This window comes from Scleropages formosus, chromosome 16 (genome assembly GCF_900964775.1).
Source record: "Scleropages formosus chromosome 16, fSclFor1.1, whole genome shotgun sequence".
In the NCBI taxonomy this organism is placed as follows: Eukaryota; Metazoa; Chordata; class Actinopteri; order Osteoglossiformes; family Osteoglossidae; genus Scleropages; species Scleropages formosus.
In genome coordinates this window covers 36,643-56,731 of record NC_041821.1, presented here as the reverse complement: position 1 = coordinate 56,731, position 20,089 = coordinate 36,643, and the positions used below count along the sequence as shown (strand labels likewise).

Genomic DNA, 20,089 nt, shown 5'->3' with positions numbered 1-20,089 from the left:
CTATCGGTTGTCGTGGGAGATGTAGTGATTGCAGTAGTCGTTGATGTCGCGGTACTGGTCGGCGTGGTTGTGCTATCGGTTGTCGTGGGAGATATAGTCGTTGCAGTAGTCATTGATGTCGCGGGACTGTTCGGCGTGGTTGTGCTTTCAGTTGTTGTGGGAGTTCTCGTCGTTGCAGTAGTAGTTGACGTTGCAGTTGTGGTTGGCATGGTGGTGCTATCGGTTGTTGTGGGAGTTGTAGTCGTTTCAGTAGTAGTTGACGGCACGGTAGTGGGTGATGCCGCGGCAGTGGTCGGCATGGTGGAGGTTTCGGTTATCGTGAGAGTTGTACTCGTTGCAGTAGTAGCTGAGGCCACAGTAGTGGTCATCGTGGTGGTGGTTTTAGTCGTCGTGGGAGTTGTCGTCATTGCAGTAGTAGTTGACGTTGCAGTTGTGGTCGGCGTGGTGGTGCTATCTGTTGTCGTGGGAGATGTAGTCGTTGCAGTAGTCGTTGATGTCGCGGTACTGGTCGGCATGATTGTGCTTTCAATTGTTGTGGGAGTTGTAGTCGTTGCAGTAGCTGTTGACATCGCGGCAGTGGTCGGCGTGGTTGTGGTTTCGGTTGTCGAGGGAGGTGTAGTCGTTTCAGTAGTAGTTGATGTCGCGGTAGTGGTCGGAATGGTTATGATTTCGGTTGTTGTGGGAGTTGTTGTCGGTGCTGTAGCTGTTGACATCGCGGCAGTGGTCAGCGTGGTTATGCTTTCGGTTGTCGTGGGAGTTATAGTCGTTGCAGTAGTAGTTGACGCTGCGGTAGTGGTCGGCGTGGTGGTGGTTTTGCTTGTCGTGGAAGTTGTAGTCGTTGCAGTAGTAGTTGACGTTGCGGTAGTGGTTGACACCGCGGCAGTGGTCGGCGTGGTGGTGGTGCCGGTTGTCGTGGGAGTTGTAGTCGTTTCAGTAGTAGTTGATGTCGCGGTAGTGGCCGGCGTGGTTCTGCTTTCGGTTGTCGTGGGAGTTGCAGTCATTGCAGTTGTAGTTGACGTCGCAGTAGTGGGTGACACCGCGGCTGTGGACGGTGTGGTGGTGGTTTCGGTAGTCATTTCAGTAGTAGTTGACGTCGCGGTAGTGGTCGGCGTGGTGGTGGTCGGTGTGGTGGTGGTTTTGCTTGTCGTGGAAGTTGTAGTCGTTGCAGTAGTAGTTGATGTCGCGGTAGTGGTCGGCATGGTGGTGGTTTCGGTTGTCGTGGCAGCTGTAGCCGTTTCAGGAGTAGTTGACGCCACGCTAGTGGTCGGCGTGGTTCTGCTTTCGGTTGTCGTGGGAGTTGTAGTCATTGCAGTTGTAGTTGACGTCGCGGTAGTGGTCGGTGTGGTGGTGGTTTCGGTTGTCGTGGGATTTATTGTCGTTTCAGTAGTAGTTGACGCCGTGGCAGTGGTCGGCGTGGTGGTGGTTTCGGTTGTCGTGGCAGTTGTAGTCGTTTCAGGAGTAGTTGACGTCGGGGTAGTGGGTGACGCCGCGGCAGTGGTCGGCTTGGTGGTGGTGTCGGTTGTCGTGGGTGTTGTAGTCGTTGCAGTAATAGTTGACGTCACGGTAGTGGGTGACACCGCGGCAGTGAACGGCGTGGTGATGGTTTCGGTAGTCATTTCAGTAGTAGTTGACGTCGCTGTAGTGGTCGGTGTGGTGGTGGTTTCGGTTGTTTTGGGAATTATTGTCGTTGCAGTAGTAGTTGACGTCGCGGTAGTGGGTGACGCCGCGGCAGTGGTCGGCGTGGTGGTGGTTTTGCTTGTCGTGGAAGTTGTAGTCGTTGCAGTAGTAGTTGACGTTGCGGTAGTGGTTGACACCGCGGCAGTGGTCGGCGTGGTGGTGGTGCCGGTTGTCGTGGGAGTTGTAGTCGTTTCAGTAGTAGTTGATGTCGCGGTAGTGGCCGGCGTGGTTCTGCTTTCGGTTGTCATGGGAGTAGAAGTCGTTGCAGTAGTAGTTGCCGTCGCGGTAGTGGGTGACACCACGGCTGTGGACGGCGTGGTGGTGGTTTCGGTAGTCATTTCAGTAGTAGTTGATGTCGCGGTAGTAGTTGACGCTGCCGTAGTGGTCGGCGTGGTGGTGGTTTTGCTTGTCGTGGAAGGTGTAGTCGTTGCAGTAGTAGTTGATGTCGCGGTAGTGGTCGGTGTGGTGGTGGTTTCGGTTGTCGTGGGATTTATTGTCGTTTCAGTAGTAGTTGACATCGTGGCAGTGGTCGGCGTGGTTATGCTTTCGGTTGTCGTGGGAGTTGTCATTTCAGTAGTGGTTGACGTCGCGGTAGTGGTCGGGGTGGTGGTGGTTTTGCTTGACGTGGGAGTTGTAGTCGTTGCAGTAGTAGTTGATGTCGCAGTAGTGGGTGACACCGCGGCTGTGGACGGTGTGGTGGTGGTTTCGGTAGTCATTTCAGTAGTAGTTGACGTCGCGGTAGTGGTCGGCGTGGTGGTGGTCGGTGTGGTGGTGGTTTTGCTTGTCGTGGAAGTTGTAGTCGTTGCAGTAGTAGTTGATGTCGCGGTAGTAATTGACGCCACGGCAGTGGTCGGCGTCGCGGTAGTGGTCGGCATGGTGGTGGTTTCGGTTGTCGTGGCAGCTGTAGTCGTTTCAGGAGTAGTTGACGCCACGCTAGTGGTCGGCGTGGTTCTGCTTTCGGTTGTCGTGGGAGTTGTAGTCATTGCAGTTGTAGTTGACGTCGCGGTAGTGGTCGGTGTGGTGGTGGTTTCGGTTGTCGTGGGATTTATTGTCGTTTCAGTAGTAGTTGACGCCGTGGCAGTGGTCGGCGTGGTGGTGGTTTCGGTTGTCGTGGCAGTTGTAGTCGTTTCAGGAGTAGTTGACACCACGCTAGTGGTCGGCGTGGTTCTGCTTTCGGTTGTCGTGGGAGTTGGAGTCATTGCAGTAATGGTTGACGTCGCGGAAGTGGGTGACGCCGCGGTAGTGGTTGGCGTGGTGGTGGTTTCGGTTGTCGTGAGAGTTGTAGTCGTTGCAGTAGTGGTTGACATTGCGGTAGTGGTCGGGGTGGTGGTGGTTTTGCTTGACGTGGGAATTGTAGTCGTTTCAGTAGTAGTTGACGTCGCGGAAGTGCTTGATGCCGCGGCAGTGGTCTGCGTATTGGTTGTTTCGGTTGTCATGGGAGTTGTCGTTGCAGTAGTAGTTGACGTTGCAGTTGTGGTCGGCAAGGTGGTGCTATCGGTTGTTGTGGGAGTTGTAGTCGTTTCAGTAGTAGTTGACGGCGCGGTAGTGGTCGGCATGGTTATGCTTTTGGTTGTCGTGGGAGTTGTAGTCATTGCATTAGCTGTTGACATCGCGGCAGTGGTCGGCGTGGTTATGCTTTCGGTTGTCGTGGGAGTTGTCATTTCAGTAGTGGTTGACGTCGCGGTAGTGGTCGGGGTGGTGGTGGGTTTGCTTGTGGTGGGAGTTGTAGTCGTTGCAGTAGTAGTTGACGTTGCAGTTGTGGTCGGCAAGGTGGTGCTATCGGTTGTTGTGGGAGTTGTAGTCGTTTCAGTAGTAGTTGACGGCGCGGTAGTGGTCGGCATGGTTATGCTTTTGGTTGTCGTGGGAGTTGTAGTCATTGCATTAGCTGTTGACATCGCGGCAGTGGTCGGCGTGGTTATGCTTTCGGTTGTCGTGGGAGTTGTCATTTCAGTAGTGGTTGACGTCGCGGTAGTGGTCGGGGTGGTGGTGGTTTTGCTTGACGTGGGAGTTGTAGTCGTTGCAGTTGTAGTTGACGTCGCAGTAGTGGGTGACACCGCGGCTGTGGACGGTGTGGTGGTGGTTTCGGTAGTCATTTCAGTAGTAGTTGACGTCGCGGTAGTGGTCGGCGTGGTGGTGGTCGGTGTGGTGGTGGTTTTGCTTGTCGTGGAAGTTGTAGTCGTTGCAGTAGTAGTTGATGTCGCGGTAGTGGTCGGTGTGGTGGTGGTTTCGGTTGTCGTGGGAGTTGTAGTCGTTTCAGTAGTAGTTGATGTCGCGGTAGTAATTGACGCCACGGCAGTGGTCGGCGTCGCGGTAGTGGTTGGCATGGTGGTGGTTTCGGTTGTCGTGGCAGCTGTAGTCGTTTCAGGAGTAGTTGACGCCACGCTAGTGGTCGGCGTGGTTCTGCTTTCGGTTGTCGTGGGAGTTGTAGTCATTGCAGTTGTAGTTGACGTCGCGGTAGTGGTCGGTGTGGTGGTGGTTTCGGTTGTCGTGGGATTTATTGTCGTTTCAGTAGTAGTTGACGCCGTGGCAGTGGTCGGCGTGGTGGTGGTTTCGGTTGTCGTGGCAATTGTAGTCGTTTCAGGAGTAGTTGACGCCACGCTAGTGGTCGGCGTGGTTCTGCTTTCGGTTGTCGTGGGAGTTGGAGTCATTGCAGTAATGGTTGACGTCGCGGAAGTGGGTGACGCCGCGGTAGTGGTTGGCGTGGTGGTGGTTTCGGTTGTCGTGAGAGTTGTAGTCGTTGCAGTAGTGGTTGACATTGCGGTAGTGGTCGGGGTGGTGGTGGTTTTGCTTGACGTGGGAATTGTAGTCGTTTCAGTAGTAGTTGACGTCGCGGAAGTGCTTGATGCCGCGGCAGTGGTCTGCGTATTGGTTGTTTCGGTTGTCATGGGAGTTGTCGTTGCAGTAGTAGTTGACGTTGCAGTTGTGGTCGGCAAGGTGGTGCTATCGGTTGTTGTGGGAGTTGTAGTCGTTTCAGTAGTAGTTGACGGCGCGGTAGTGGTCGGCGTGGTTATGCTTTTGGTTGTCGTGGGAGTTGTAGTCATTGCATTAGCTGTTGACATCGCGGCAGTGGTCGGCGTGGTTATGCTTTCGGTTGTCGTGGGAGTTGTCATTTCAGTAGTGGTTGACGTCGCGGTAGTGGTCGGGGTGGTGGTGGTTTTGCTTGACGTGGGAGTTGTAGTCGTTGCAGTAGTAGTTGACGTTGCAGTTGTGGTCGGCAAGGTGGTGCTATCGGTTGTTGTGGGAGTTGTAGTCGTTTCAGTAGTAGTTGACGGCGCGGTAGTGGTCGGCATGGTTATGCTTTTGGTTGTCGTGGGAGTTGTAGTCATTGCATTAGCTGTTGACATCGCGGCAGTGGTCGGCGTGGTTATGCTTTCGGTTGTCGTGGGAGTTGTCATTTCAGTAGTGGTTGACGTCGCGGTAGTGGTCGGGGTGGTGGTGGTTTTGCTTGACGTGGGAGTTGTAGTCATTGCAGTTGTAGTTGACGTCGCAGTAGTGGGTGACACCGCGGCTGTGGACGGTGTGGTGGTGGTTTCGGTAGTCATTTCAGTAGTAGTTGACGTCGCGGTAGTGGTCGGCGTGGTGGTGGTCGGTGTGGTGGTGGTTTTGCTTGTCGTGGAAGTTGTAGTCGTTGCAGTAGTAGTTGATGTCGCGGTAGTGGTCGGTGTGGTGGTGGTTTCGATTGTCGTGGGAGTTGTAGTCGTTTCAGTAGTAGTTGATGTCGCGGTAGTAATTGACGCCACGGCAGTGGTCGGCGTCGCGGTAGTGGTCGGCATGGTGGTGGTTTCGGTTGTCGTGGCAGCTGTAGTCGTTTCAGGAGTAGTTGACGCCACGCTAGTGGTCGGCGTGGTTCTGCTTTCGGTTGTCGTGGGAGTTGTAGTCATTGCAGTTGTAGTTGACGTCGCGGTAGTGGTCGGTGTGGTGGTGGTTTCGGTTGTCGTGGGATTTATTGTCGTTTCAGTAGTAGTTGACGCCGTGGCAGTGGTCGGCGTGGTGGTGGTTTCGGTTGTCGTGGCAGTTGTAGTCGTTTCAGGAGTAGTTGACGCCACGCTAGTGGTCGGCGTGGTTCTGCTTTCGGTTGTCGTGGGAGTTGGAGTCATTGCAGTAATGGTTGACGTCGCGGAAGTGGGTGACGCCGCGGTAGTGGTTGGCGTGGTGGTGGTTTCGGTTGTCGTGAGAGTTGTAGTCGTTGCAGTAGTGGTTGACATTGCGGTAGTGGTCGGGGTGGTGGTGGTTTTGCTTGACGTGGGAATTGTAGTCGTTTCAGTAGTAGTTGACGTCGCGGAAGTGCTTGACGCCGCGGCAGTGGTCTGCGTATTGGTTGTTTCGGTTGTCATGGGAGTTGTCGTCGTTGCAGTAGTAGTTGACGTTGCAGTTGTGGTCGGCAAGGTGGTGCTATCGGTTGTTGTGGGAGTTGTAGTCGTTTCAGTAGTAGTTGACGGCGCGGTAGTGGTCGGCATGGTTATGCTTTTGGTTGTCGTGGGAGTTGTAGTCATTGCATTAGCTGTTGACATCGCGGCAGTGGTCGGCGTGGTTATGCTTTCGGTTGTCGTGGGAGTTGTCATTTCAGTAGTGGTTGACGTCGCGGTAGTGGTCGGGGTGGTGGTGGTTTTGCTTGACGTGGGAGTTGTAGTCGTTGCAGTAGTAGTTGACGTTGCAGTTGTGGTCGGCAAGGTGGTGCTATCGGTTGTTGTGGGAGTTGTAGTCGTTTCAGTAGTAGTTGACGGCGCGGTAGTGGTCGGCATGGTTATGCTTTTGGTTGTCGTGGGAGTTGTAGTCATTGCATTAGCTGTTGACATCGCGGCAGTGGTCGGCGTGGTTATGCTTTCGGTTGTCGTGGGAGTTGTCATTTCAGTAGTGGTTGACGTCGCGGTAGTGGTCGGGGTGGTGGTGGTTTTGCTTGACGTGGGAGTTGTAGTCATTGCAGTTGTAGTTGACGTCGCAGTAGTGGGTGACACCGCGGCTGTGGACGGTGTGGTGGTGGTTTCGGTAGTCATTTCAGTAGTAGTTGACGTCGCGGTAGTGGTCGGCGTGGTGGTGGTCGGTGTGGTGGTGGTTTTGCTTGTCGTGGAAGTTGTAGTCGTTGCAGTAGTAGTTGATGTCGCGGTAGTGGTCGGTGTGGTGGTGGTTTCGGTTGTCGTGGGAGTTGTAGTCGTTTCAGTAGTAGTTGATGTCGCGGTAGTAATTGACGCCACGGCAGTGGTCGGCGTCGCGGTAGTGGTCGGCATGGTGGTGGTTTCGGTTGTCGTGGCAGCTGTAGTCGTTTCAGGAGTAGTTGACGCCACGCTAGTGGTCGGCGTGGTTCTGCTTTCGGTTGTCGTGGGAGTTGTAGTCATTGCAGTTGTAGTTGACGTCGCGGTAGTGGTCGGTGTGGTGGTGGTTTCGGTTGTCGTGGGATTTATTGTCGTTTCAGTAGTAGTTGACGCCGTGGCAGTGGTCGGCGTGGTGGTGGTTTCGGTTGTCGTGGCAGTTGTAGTCGTTTCAGGAGTAGTTGACGCCACGCTAGTGGTCGGCGTGGTTCTGCTTTCGGTTGTCGTGGGAGTTGGAGTCATTGCAGTAATGGTTGACGTCGCGGAAGTGGGTGACGCCGCGGTAGTGGTTGGCGTGGTGGTGGTTTCGGTTGTCGTGAGAGTTGTAGTCGTTGCAGTAGTGGTTGACATTGCGGTAGTGGTCGGGGTGGTGGTGGTTTTGCTTGACGTGGGAATTGTAGTCGTTTCAGTAGTAGTTGACGTCGCGGAAGTGCTTGACGCCGCGGCAGTGGTCTGCGTATTGGTTGTTTCGGTTGTCATGGGAGTTGTCGTCGTTGCAGTAGTAGTTGACGTTGCAGTTGTGGTCGGCAAGGTGGTGCTATCGGTTGTTGTGGGAGTTGTAGTCGTTTCAGTAGTAGTTGACGGCGCGGTAGTGGTCGGCATGGTTATGCTTTTGGTTGTCGTGGGAGTTGTAGTCATTGCATTAGCTGTTGACATCGCGGCAGTGGTCGGCGTGGTTATGCTTTCGGTTGTCGTGGGAGTTGTCATTTCAGTAGTGGTTGACGTCGCGGTAGTGGTCGGGGTGGTGGTGGTTTTGCTTGACGTGGGAGTTGTAGTCGTTGCAGTAGTAGTTGATGTCGCGCTACTGGTCGGTGTGGTTGTGCTTTCAATTGTTGTGGGAGTTGTCGTCGTTGCAGTAGTAGTTGACGTTGCAGCTGTGGTCGGCGTGGTGGTGCTATCGGTTGTCGTGGGAGATATAGTCGTTGCAGTAGTCATTGATGTCGCGGGACTGTTCGGCGTGGTTTTGCTTTCAGTTGTTGTGGGAGTTCTCGTCGTTGCAGTAGTAGTTGACGTTGCAGTTGTGGTTGGCATGGTGGTGCTATCGGTTGTTGTGGGAGTTGTAGTCATTTCAGTAGTAGTTGACGGCGCGGTAGTGGTCGGCATGGTGGAGGTTTCGGTCATCGTGAGAGTTGTACTCGTTGCAGTAGTAGCTGAGGCCACAGTAGTGGTCATCGTGGTGGTGGTTTTAGTCGTCGTGGGAGTTGTCGTCATTGCAGTAGTAGTTGACGTTGCAGTTGTGGTCGGCGTGGTGGTGCTATCTGTTGTCGTGGGAGATGTAGTCGTTGCAGTAGTCGTTGATGTCGCGGTACTGGTCGGCATGATTGTGCTTTCAATTGTTGTGGGAGTTGTAGTCGTTGCAGTAGCTGTTGACATCGCGGCAGTGGTCGGCGTGGTTGTGGTTTCGGTTGTCGAGGGAGGTGTAGTCGTTTCAGTAGTAGTTGATGTCGCGGTAGTGGTCGGAATGGTTATGATTTCGGTTGTTGTGGGAGTTGTTGTCGGTGCTGTAGCTGTTGACATCGCGGCAGTGGTCAGCGTGGTTATGCTTTCGGTTGTCGTGGGAGTTATAGTCGTTGCAGTAGTAGTTGACGCTGCGGTAGTGGTCGGCGTGGTGGTGGTCGGTGTGGTGGTGGTTTGGGTTGTCATGGGAGTTGTCGTCGTTGCAGTAGTAGTTGACGTTGCAGTTGTGGTCGGCATGGTGGTGCTATCGGTTGTCGTGGGAGTTGTAGTCGTTTCAGTAGTAGTTGATGTCGCAGTAGCAGTTGACGTTGCGGTAATGGTCGGCGTGGTGGTGGTTTTGCTTGACGTGGGAGTTGTAGTCGTTGCAGTAGTAGTTGACGTCGCGGAAGTGGTTGATGCCGCGGCAGTGGTCGGAGCGGTTCTACTTTCGGTTGTCGAAGGAGTTGTAGTCGTTTCAGTAGTAGTTGATGTCGCGCTACTGGTCGGTGTGGTTGTGCTTTCAAATGTTGTGGGAGTTGTCGTCGTTGCAGTAGTAGTTGATGTCACAGTAGTGGGTGATGCCGTGGCAGTGGTTGGTGTGGTGATGGTTTCGGTTGTCGTGGGAGTTGTAGTCGTTTCAGTAGCCACAGATTCTGGAGTACTTGGTGTAGAGGAAATGGTTCTGCTTATGTCTGTGATGGTCAAAGTGGTGGCAGTTGTAGTACTGTATGGCGCAATTGTCATAGGAGGCGTACAGATGGAGTCTGTGGCTGTAGGAGCAGGTGTAGTGATGGATTGTGCTGCGATAGGAGAAGGAGGTGTAGCGGTGCATTGTGTTGCTGTAGGAGCAAGAAGTGTTGCTGTGGATTGTGTAATTGTTGAAGGAGGTGTAGAGGTGGACTGTCCCACTGCAGACAAAAGAGGTGTAGTTGTGGACTTTATTCCTGTAGGAGCTGGTGGTGTAGTGGTGAGTTGTGCAAATGTTGCAGGAAGAGTAGAGGTGGATTGTGCCAATGTAGAATAAGAAGGTAACGTGGACTGTGCCACTATAGGAGCAGCAGGTGTGCTGGTTGAATATGCGGTTCTTGCAAGAGATGTAGTGCTGGAGTGTGTGACTGTAAGAGAAAGAGGTGTAGTTGTGGACTGTGCTACTGTAGGAGCAGAAAGGTTAGTGGTGGGTTGTGCCACTGTAGGATAAATCGCTGTTTTTGTGGATTGTTCAACTGTAGGAACTGGTGGTTTAGTGGTGAATTGTGCAGTTGTTGCAAAAGATGTAGTTGAGGACTGTGCCATTATAGGATCAGAAGGTTTAGTGGTGGATTGTGCCAATTTAAGAGCAGGAGATGTAGTTGAGGACTGTGTCATCATAGGCGCAGCAGGTGTACTGGTGGATTGTACCACTGTAGTAACTGGTTGTGTAGCGGTGGATTGTGCCACTGTAGAAGCTGGTGGTGTAGTGGTGAAGTCTGTGGCTGTGGGAGCAAGGGGTGTAGCAGTGGAGTGTGACACTGTAGGAGCAAGAGGTGTAGTTGTGGATGGTGCAGTTGTTACAGGAGGTTCAGTAATAGAGTCTGTGGCTGTAGGAGCTGGTAGTGTAGTTGTGGATTGTTGTTCTTTAGGCAAAGGAGGTGTAGTGGTGGATATTGTCACTGTAGGAGCTGGTACTGTATTGATGGATTGTGTGGCTGTAGGAACAGATGGTGTCGTTGTGGATTGTGTTGCTATTGGAACTTTTGGTGTGGATGTTGATTGTACAGTTGTTGTAGGAGATATGGCTACAGGAGGTGGTGGTGTGGTGGTGGATTTTGTTACTGTGGGAGTTGGAGTGGCGTTGGATTGTGCCACTGTCAGGTTTGCAGGCGAAGTCATGGATTGTGCCATTGTAGGAGCTGCTGGCATAGTTGTGAATTGTTCCATTGTTGGAGATTGTGGTGTAGTGATAGAGTGTGCAGTTGTAGTAGCAGAAGGTGTAGCTGTGGGTTGTGTTACTCTAGGATCAGGGTGTATATTTGTTGACTGAGCTACTGTAGAAGTTGGTGTAGTGTTGGATTGTGCAGGTATAAAAGGTGGTGGTGCAGCAGTCGATTGTGTTGCTCTTGGAGTAGTTTTGGATTGTGTTACTGTAGGAGCAGGAGGTGTAGCTGTGGATTGTCCAGCTGTTGCAGGAAGTTCAGTTATGGAGTCTGCGGCTGCAGGAGCAGGAGTTGTAGCAGGGGATTGTGCAGTTGTTGCATGAGGTTCAGTGATGGAATCTGTGGTTGTAGAAACTGGAAGTGTAGTTTTGGACTGTGTCACTGTAAGAACAGGATGTGTAGTTGTGGATTTTTCCTCTGTAGGAGCTGGTGGTGTAATTGTGGACTGTGCCACTATATGAGCAGGAGGTGAAGTGGTGAAGTCTGCAGCTGTAGGAGCAAGAGGTGTAGTGATGGATTTTGCCGCTGCTGGAACTGGTGTTGTAGTGGTTGTTTTTGCAGTAGTAGCAGGACTACTAGATGATGGTGTGGTCACATAACTTGTAGCAGTGAGTAATGTGCTCCATTGTGCAGTAGTTGAGGTAAGCTGTACTCCAGAACTCAGCATTGCATTGACGGATGTTGTTGTTGAACTGAGACTTGTCATTTTTGCAGGTCGCGTGGTAGGTCTGCAGTGTCGGTGGCGTCGATGGTGTCGGTGGTTGTGATCGTGGCATTCATCGCTGTTTAGGCTGAAGCGCTTCATGTGGGCTTTATTGGCCATGGTCGCAGTTGCGAATTCCTTTGTCGTGGTCCATGGTACCATAGTAGTGGTTTTTGTAGCTGTTTCAGTTGTAATTGATGTGGTTGAAAGAAATGCCTTGTTTTCAACTTGAGCATTAATTGTTGATGCTAGAGGAGGAATTGTAGCTGTGAGAGTGTCAGAGATTTCATGTTTAATTCTTAGTTTTATTCCGGAACAATCAGTTTCAACCAAATTACTAAAGTCACTCTTTGGCAAGTTTTGCTGTTTAAATTTACGGTAGAACACAAGCAGGATAATTTAACAATGGCTTTTTAATGTACTATTTTTGCTATTATTACTTCTATATGATTTTTTTTTTATTCAGTACAAGATTGTTTGTATTTAATAAGTCAGTGGTACATTATGTTATTTTGCTACTTCTATATAGTTGTATATATGTGTGTGTGTGTGTGTGTGCATATATCCTTACCTGTAAAAAAAAACAGGGCAACTATTGAAATCTTATCCATGTTTGCAAGTCGTTCTCCCCACCTGAAAGGTAAAGATTTTGTTTTAATTTTATTACATCTTCAGTGTTTGGGACCACGGACTAATTAGTCTGCACTACTCAGTAATGTGGCTTGGCATTTAGAAAAGTATCTTTCCATTACTATTGTGGTCAGTTTTGTGTCTTTCACCATGTTTCCCAAAAATGTGACACTAATGTGACACTTTCCGTGAAGAAAGAGCCACCCAGATCACAGATAGATCATTTTACACTTTTACAATGGCCCTGACCATGGCTATAAATGGCATTATTATTATGATTTTTAGTAACTAGCACAGATTAGTTGCATAAAGTAATAAACCATTTCATGTGCACTTTGAGAATCACTCGGTGAAAGAAAAATTGAGACATTTCAGCAAAATCACAAATTAAGAAAGTTTAAGGAAAATATTGTGGCTTGTAGTATGACCACAGTTTAACTGATCCTAATGATTGCAGATGTCATATGGACTGTCCAAGGCATTTCAGAGGCTATGGGCACACTATCCAACTGTCCTTGAAACTAAGAATGTCACGTCAATGTTTGAAATTTAGGGCTATCAGAACTCTCAGTACAGGCAATATGCTAGTGCAAAGTCTACATACACCAAACGGCTCCTGTGCCAACAAAGGTGGTCAGATAATTGCCATAGTTTTCTCATACAAAATGTTCAATTAATGCTGTAAATTACAGCAGAAATGAAAGCCTACTGAACTATTGTCTTTGGACTGAAATAAACGTTCTGCATTTCTCAGTAATAATGCTAATCCAACTGACAACACAAACCCTTGATTCCAGTAGCTAACTTCATTGTTCAGTTACCCATCAATGCTATCTAATATTTGTGACAGTAACTCTAAAACTGGTAATTAATTATTCTACACAGGCTACTGATCAATGTATCCAACAGGAGAAATATGTCAAGTGCAATGTAATGCGCTGCACTCTGGGTTCAGATGGGGCGAAGAAGGATGCACAAACAGTGTTCATTACGAACATTTCTTTGAACATCTACACACAGTGAGAGGTATAGGCGCTAATACATGGAAATAATGCTCTCAGGCCAAAGACCGGTGTAGTTTGAAGGGGGGGGGGCAACAATCAATGCCCTTATTTCTTTCTTCGGCCCGGCCAGTGAGAAGGAGAGCCGATGCGGGAGACGACCCCAAGACATCGGCGAATCATTACACGACCCCGACCCCAAACGCAACCCCCCCTTCCAAGTGCCCCCACGACCTACCAGTTCCCTGTGCCCCCGTTTCCCTCCCTTTCCCCTGTCTGTTGACCCACACAACTTTGAATAAACCCCCCCCCTTTCTCGCAACCCTCGTGACTGTGCCAGTGCTTCTTCCTTACAACCCCTTTTTCTCAAGGACCTGCATCTCCAATCAGCCTTCCCAGTCTACTTAGCACTCCTCAGGCTTTCCTCTCCCCTTCACTGGGTAACAAACTCACCGCCTTACATTCCCTGTAAGTCCCCACAACAACCAACCAACCAATGTCTACAACCACTTGTCCCAAGCGGGGTCACTGTGAGTCAGAGCCTACCCGGCACCACAGCACAAGGCCAAAGGGGGAGAGGACACACCCTGGACAGGACACCAGTCCACCAGAAGGCACCCCAAGCAGAACCAAAACCCCAGACTCGCCACACAGCAGGCACTAGTCAAACCCACCACTCCACCGCACCCCCACAATTCAGCCATTTACAATAAAACCATTTTCTCACCCAAACTCCAGTAAGGGTTAGGGTTATTACAATAATTTTGTCATGAGCCCTTGTCATTGACTCTCTCAAGGTGGCACAAGGTGCCTGTTTCTCTTGTTTTAATTACTGCTTTAAATGACAGTTATCATTTTGGGAGTTGCAATACAGTCTTGGTAATCCTCTAAATTCTGTTTTTGAGATACTGCAGGAATGCAGTGCTACCTGCTCCACCACTGTGCTACTTACAACTATGTTCATGAGATGAACAAAATAGATGCATTAAAACTAACTGAAACTCATAACTGTCGTAAATGAAAAAAAAACAAAACTTTTTTTTTTTAATGTACCTTTACAGAATGAGAATTATATCATATCATTTTCACCCAGAACCTGCCCTTTAATATTCATTTTACTTATTTGTCCAGGTTGAGTATCCTGCACATGAGGATTGTTGTTTAATGGTCATTACTTTCTCTTCAAGATACGGAAAAGCTAGTATATGCATTTGTCTACATCGGACATGACGCTATTATGAAATCAGACTCTTAGACTAAAAAAAGGCTCAGAAGCACAGTGATCACTGAAACAATATCACGATTTTTTCTATCATGTCAATTTTTTTAAATGTAAATGAGTTAAACGATACATTATTTTACTATTTTTCTCACACACACACACACACACACACATTTTCAGAACCGCTTGTCCCATAGGGGGTCACGGGGAACCGGAGCCTACCCGGTAACACAGGGCGTAAGGCCGGAGGGGGAGGGGACACACCCAGGACGGGACGCCAATCCGTCGCAAGGTACCCCAAGTGGGACTCAAATCCCAGACCTACCGGAGAGCAGGACTGTGGTCCAACCCACTGTGCCACTGCGCCACCGCACCCCCTACCTCTTTTTCTCAGTTCAAGAAAAACACTCACCTCTTTTAGATTTTTCCTTTTTTTTTTTTGTGGTCAAATGATGATCCTTCTGTTTTGGTAAAACACTGTGATTAGTTTGTGGATCTCCAGGAGTTTTCAAGTTCTGATGTACTGACTGCTATCCACAGTGTCTCCTGAGCTAGTTTAGTACCTTTCACCGGAGCTGTAGTAACGATCTATTGTGTTTTGAGTGCATGAGAAGGTTTTTAATCTCACCCTAACCCTACCCGTTTGATTAGGTGGGGCCCCCTTGTACTACCTGCACTGTTATACGCCCTAACTGAGGAATGTGACCTTGACGTGAGCATTTGACGTTAATAAAGCCATGCAGTTCTTTGAGCATGATGCTCCTGATGCTCTTTCCTTTTGTTTCCCTGCCCCTCCTGCCTACGCACACTGGTGCTCCTCAACTGTGAGCTGCGATTTCCGTCACCTCTCCTCTGGAGCAGACAGTGGTCCTGGCCTGATCACCATGTCGCAGTATTTGTCCTATCTGATCATACCAAGAGTTGTGCTCTAGCACAGCTGTAATGTTAACAGAGCTGGGGGGCAGGGGGCAGGGAATAAGGGGTGTGAGACAGTAGTGTATTCATCTTGGAGATCTTCATGTGGAAACATGGGCCTCATGCCTTCTGCAAGATGCATTAACATCTCGTACAAGCCTTCTGGTGTCATATACCACAGTGCTTTGAGTAAGTTTTTCAAGGCAGATATGTAAACACAGTAACGTCTTTCGAGCAGAATGTTTTTGAGGGATGCACTTGGGAGTAGCTGATGCATTCCTGTCCTCATCAAAAGCTGATGACGCATCATCACCGGTTAACCTATCAGCTACATTGTGTATTTGGGACCTATTGTTTGGTGACAGTGTCCCACAGGTTGGAAAACTGTCTTTTACAATCATTATAATGATGCTTTGCTAGATCCTCAGACAAGCTTATATTATTCAAAATTCTTAAAGCATAAGTATTTAAAAGTTACCTCAAAACACCTCAAAACCTTGACTGTCTTGGTCTTGCTAAACCAGTTTGATCCGAAGCACAACAAATGTTTGTGAAATCGCTCACTTTCCCATTTACACTATATTACATAAATTTCAGAAAAACCATAGTCTATAGAGAGATCCACGAGTAAAATTCTCCGTGTTCTATTTCAAGCTTTCTAAGGGAAAACATAATTTCTGAAGAAAGCTGCCACTATTTCCACTTTGCTTCCATTTTTTTTTCCAGATTACATAAAACTTGGTAACAATTCATTAAATAAACCACTACATATTCATGCATCAGTCTGAGAAAGTACTCTGGCAAGTGTCATTTGGACCCCATATTATTAATATGAACTACAGTTCAAAGGACACCAGTACCTATTTACATACCGGTATATGTCTTATATATTTTACATTTACAATTGCAATTATTAAATATAAAAATATATTTGTACCCTACCATGTAAATTACATCTAAGTTACATTTTCCTCGATAGCCACCACTTGTAAGAGTGTTATTTATGTTATGGGTGTTACTGTGTATGCTCTAAATACAAAATTAATGGGAAGTTAACATTAATAAAGCCATGCCAGTGGGAGGCATGGTAAATAACAATGATGAATACCACATATCTGTTTATTGTGGATGAAAGAAGTTGTCTCCTGCACTTGTTTTTTCTAAGAAACAGCTCCATTGTTTAAACATTTTAATACTGTAATTTTTGCTTACATATTACCTGAGGGTTCCAATTAATGTTATTTGTTACTTTTTCTATGTTTTCTGTGTTACAGTATGTACAGAAAATCAACAACCACTCCATGGATAACAGGGACACACGGCACTCATGGAGAGGTACTGAGACCATTGCAGACTACAAGCCACCACCACAGACCTGTGAGAGTGATGCCTCCCACCGAGATGAGCTCAGCAACTTCTACTCACGTTTGCAACATGCAGGTGTGCAAGCCCCTCCACACCTGGGTGACCGGGTACTGCATGTGACAGTGGCCAGTGTGAGGAAGACCCTAACAAGAGTCAAACATTGAAAAGTTACATATATATAGTTATTACTGTGCTTGTTAGCTTCATAAGACTTTAAATACTACAAAATTAGACACACTGCATATGCAAATTATACAACAAAATACACTTTTCTCTGTTGACTAATCAGACAGGGCTCATACTGTTATAAAAAAAATGCATAACAAGGCACATTTCAGAAATGAACCTGCTGTTACAAGTCTATTTCTTCGATGAATCTCACCACACCTTTCTCACATGCACTGCCATGAAAGAGAAACTTGTTTCTTCCCAGAAATTGCTGCAGCGTGGAAAAGCAGTTTTCTGGCTATAGCACTTTTAATATGGGGTACAGACATAGCTAATCCTTTTGGTCAATTAATTAAAATAATGGCTTTATAGAAATGATGAAAATAAACCAAAAAAGAATGATATGAGTTAAAGTTTTAATTACATCAAAAACATATTGTTCAATACAATCCCTTTTAAAATAAAAAAATAATAATTTTTTCAACATTTGTTTTATTTAGTTAATAATACCAGACAAATACTACGTACAAACAAGTAACATGCACAATACTGTGCAAATAACAGTAGGATCTCATAAACTGCAATAAAGTTTTTTCTTTATTAGTCTTTGCTTCCAAGTATTCCACAAAAATACATACACACCATCTGAAACCACTTGTCCCATACAGGGTCGCTGGGAGCCAGATCCTAACCCGGCAACACAGGTCATAAAGCTGGAGGGGGAGGGGACACACCCAGGAGAGGACACCAGTCCATCGCAAGGCACCCCAAGCAGAACTCGAACCCCAGACCCACCGGAGAGCAGGACCCGGTCCAACCCACTGTGCCACTGCACTCCCCCTTTCCACAAAAGCAATGCTCTTAAAAGTTATCCATCCAAAGAGAAGTGATAGATAAATAGGTCTCTGTCCATGCTCTTTTATGCTGCTGTAAAGTGTGTGTGTTTGTGTATTTAACTGAGAAGAAAGTTGTCACGCCCACAAATCAAGCAGCCGTACCTGATGACAACCAACAAGGCCAGGGATAAAGGCAGGGCCGTCCCAGCACAAGGTTGTAGAATCTTGCAACTCTCCGGCTTGTGAATTCAGCGTTTCATACCTTGTACCCTGTTCCTCGTTCCTGTGTTTACCTGGCTTTTGACCTCTGCTTGCGTTCCCTTGTTCTGAGTCCTGTCTTGTCCCCAAAAAGGCGTTTGCACCCCAATCAACCGACACCTGTCCCTGACCACTGATTTCGCCTGACTCTGGGGGTTTGTTGGATCCGGGATGACCTCACCCACGCCTGGGTCCAAACAACCTACCTCCTGCCTCCCTTCCCTGTCTGTGACAAAAGTCTCGGAATGGATAAAAACAGGAGTGTAACATATACAATTCTGCCTGCCAACTCCCAGCTCACAGAGTAGATTTCCACTTTATTTTTCTCAATATAATTATATCAAAGGACATTTGTGAGTCACACATCCAGACACCTGCAGACACCTGTAAACTGCTGTGCTTCCCTGATTTCAGGCTCTAATAGACTGTGAGTTTAACAGATTTAAGATTAAGCATAAATAATGTGCTTTGAAAGGCAATGAGAGAAAGAGTCAGGCTTAAACTGAAGATGTGTGTTGTTCAATGTGACCTCTCTTTATGTGGTGCTGGAGAAATAGCTTCACTGCTACTATATACACAGCAATACACAACTATATTTTTGTTTAAGCCTGGTGACCCATCACATATTGTGTCTTTAGCAAACTGCTTTAACAATATAAAATTATGGATGAGTAATTTTTTTTTTTTTATTTCGAAATGCCAGTAAAACAGAGGTACTTGTGGTGGGTGGTGATGCTGAAACTCTTGACACAATCTTTCCTACCAGTGGTATAAACAAGCGTACAGGATATGTTAAAGACTTGGTTATTTTGTTGGACAGAAAAATTCTTGTTGGCTGTGCTGTGTGAACTGGGACATCAAGTTAACATTCATCTACAATGTTGATGCAGAGCACATACACACCTTCATGGCAGCGGTGTTCCCTCATGGCAGTGGCCTCTTTCAGCAGGATTATGTGCCCTGCCACACTGCAAAAATTGTTCAGGAATGGTTTGAGGAATATGGCAAAGAGTTCAAGGTGTTGACTTAGCCTCCAAATTCCCCAGATCTCAATGCAATCCAGCATCTGTGGGATGTGCTGGAAAAACAAACCTGATCCATGGAGGCCCTACCTAACAACTTACAGAATCTGCTGCTAACATCTTGGTCCCAGATACCACAGGACACCTTCAGAAGTCTTGAGGAGTCCATGCCTCAATGAGTCAGAGCTATTTTAATGGCTAGAGAGGGACCAAAACAATATCAGGCAAGTGGTTTTAATGTTTTGGCTGATCTGTATGTGTATATATATATATATATATATATATATAGATATAGATATAGATATATACACCATCTATTTTCTTTCCCGCTTGTCCTAGGTAGGGTCGCAGTGTCAAAAGGGAGAGCAGAGAAGCTCAGCCACCCCTGTCCCCTGCAACTTCCTCCAGCTCAGCCTAGGGGATCCCCAGCAATTCCCAGGTCAACTGTGAGATATAATCCCTCCAGCGGGTCCTGGGCCAACCTCGGGGCCTCGTCCCAGTTGGCCGTGCCTGGTATACCTCCAAAGGTAGGCGCCCAGGGGGCATCCTTATCAGCTGCTCAACCAGCTCAACTGGCTCCTCTCGATGTGGAGGAGTAGTGGCTCCTCCAGGATGGAGGGGACAGGAGGCTGAGTCTGGGAGCATGGTGGATAGTTTTGTGGAGTGGTGCAAATTAAATCACCTGCAACTCAACATAACAAAGACCAAGGAGTTGGTGGTAGATTTTAGGAAGCAAAAGACCTGTCCGAATCCCGTTAGCATCCGGGGAACAGAGGTGGACATTGCTGAGGACTACAGGTATCTGGGTGTTCACATAGATAATAAGATGGACTGGACTAAAAACACTGAGGTTTTAGCTGCTTGTACTTTCTCAGGAAACTTAGGTCTTCCAGTGTCTGCAGAACCATGCTGCAGATATTCTATCACTCAGTGGTGGCCAGTGTTATCTTCTACACTGTAGCGTGCTGGGGCAGCAGGATGAAGGCAACAGATGCCAATAGACTCAATAAGCTCATCAGGAAAGCTGGCTCTGTCTTGGGGATGGAATTGGAGTCTTTGGTGGAGGTGTTAGAGAGGAGGATGCTGAGGAAATTACTCAGTATTATGGATAATGCCTCTCATCCCCTGCATGCCACGTTGGAAGCACAGCGGAGCAGCTTCAGCCGTAGATTAAGACCACCGAGGCGTACCACAGAACGCCATAGGAGGTCTTTTATACCAGTGGCCATCAGTTTGTATAACTCTTCCCCCTTCTGTCGGGAGTAAAGTGGTAACATCGAGTATAATTGTATAATTATTATGTGCAATATCATTACTTCTTTCAACGTTACTAGCAATATAACCATTTAATATCATGTGAAATTGTTTTAAATTGTTTTAAATTTTAATATAATAATGTAATATAAGGTGTAATATTATGTGCTGTGTCACTTTCTACCTTCCACTTTGCTTTCTTACTTTTTTGTGTACTTTTTTTAAAAAAACTTTTATATTTAATTGTTTTGGTTAATCTGTTTGAGCAATCTCTGGCACAAGAATTTCCTTCGAGATGAATAACATTCTGTCTTATTTTATCTTATCTTATGCCCAAACTCCTCGCCCTATCACGGAGAGTGAGTCCCAACACCCTGCAGAG

The 20,089-nt window shown here is 47.8% G+C and overlaps 3 protein-coding genes and 1 pseudogene across 3 annotated transcripts; all 4 read right to left on the bottom strand.

Annotated features, from left to right (window-relative positions):
* LOC114912426 (salivary glue protein Sgs-3-like) lies at positions 1-1,676 on the bottom strand. The gene is made up of 3 exons (XM_029259251.1): positions 1,051-1,676; positions 825-969; positions 1-72 (listed from the first exon to the last, which is right to left on the bottom strand). Exons 1-3 carry the CDS (start codon positions 1,614-1,616, stop codon positions 1-3), a joined length of 783 nt encoding a protein of 260 aa, XP_029115084.1. The 5' UTR covers positions 1,617-1,676.
* Positions 1,677-2,016: 340 nt separating this feature from the next.
* Positions 2,017-4,988, bottom strand: LOC114912425 (salivary glue protein Sgs-3-like; the record flags this gene model as incomplete). Its single annotated transcript, XM_029259250.1, has 3 exons — positions 2,017-2,050; positions 3,649-4,293; positions 4,504-4,988. Coding segments are annotated over 3 exons (1,164 nt in total), but the record flags the coding sequence as incomplete, so codon positions are not given.
* Positions 4,989-6,248: 1,260 nt separating this feature from the next.
* Positions 6,249-8,017, bottom strand: LOC114912368 (mucin-2 pseudogene; annotated as a pseudogene).
* A 221-nt stretch (positions 8,018-8,238) lies between these two features.
* On the bottom strand, positions 8,239-16,312 carry LOC114912424 (mucin-2-like). The gene is made up of 4 exons (XM_029259249.1): positions 16,230-16,312; positions 11,608-11,669; positions 8,670-11,284; positions 8,239-8,310 (listed from the first exon to the last, which is right to left on the bottom strand). Exons 1-4 carry the CDS (start codon positions 16,283-16,285, stop codon positions 8,239-8,241), a joined length of 2,805 nt encoding a protein of 934 aa, XP_029115082.1. The 5' UTR covers positions 16,286-16,312.
* Positions 16,313-20,089: the final 3,777 nt, after the last annotated feature.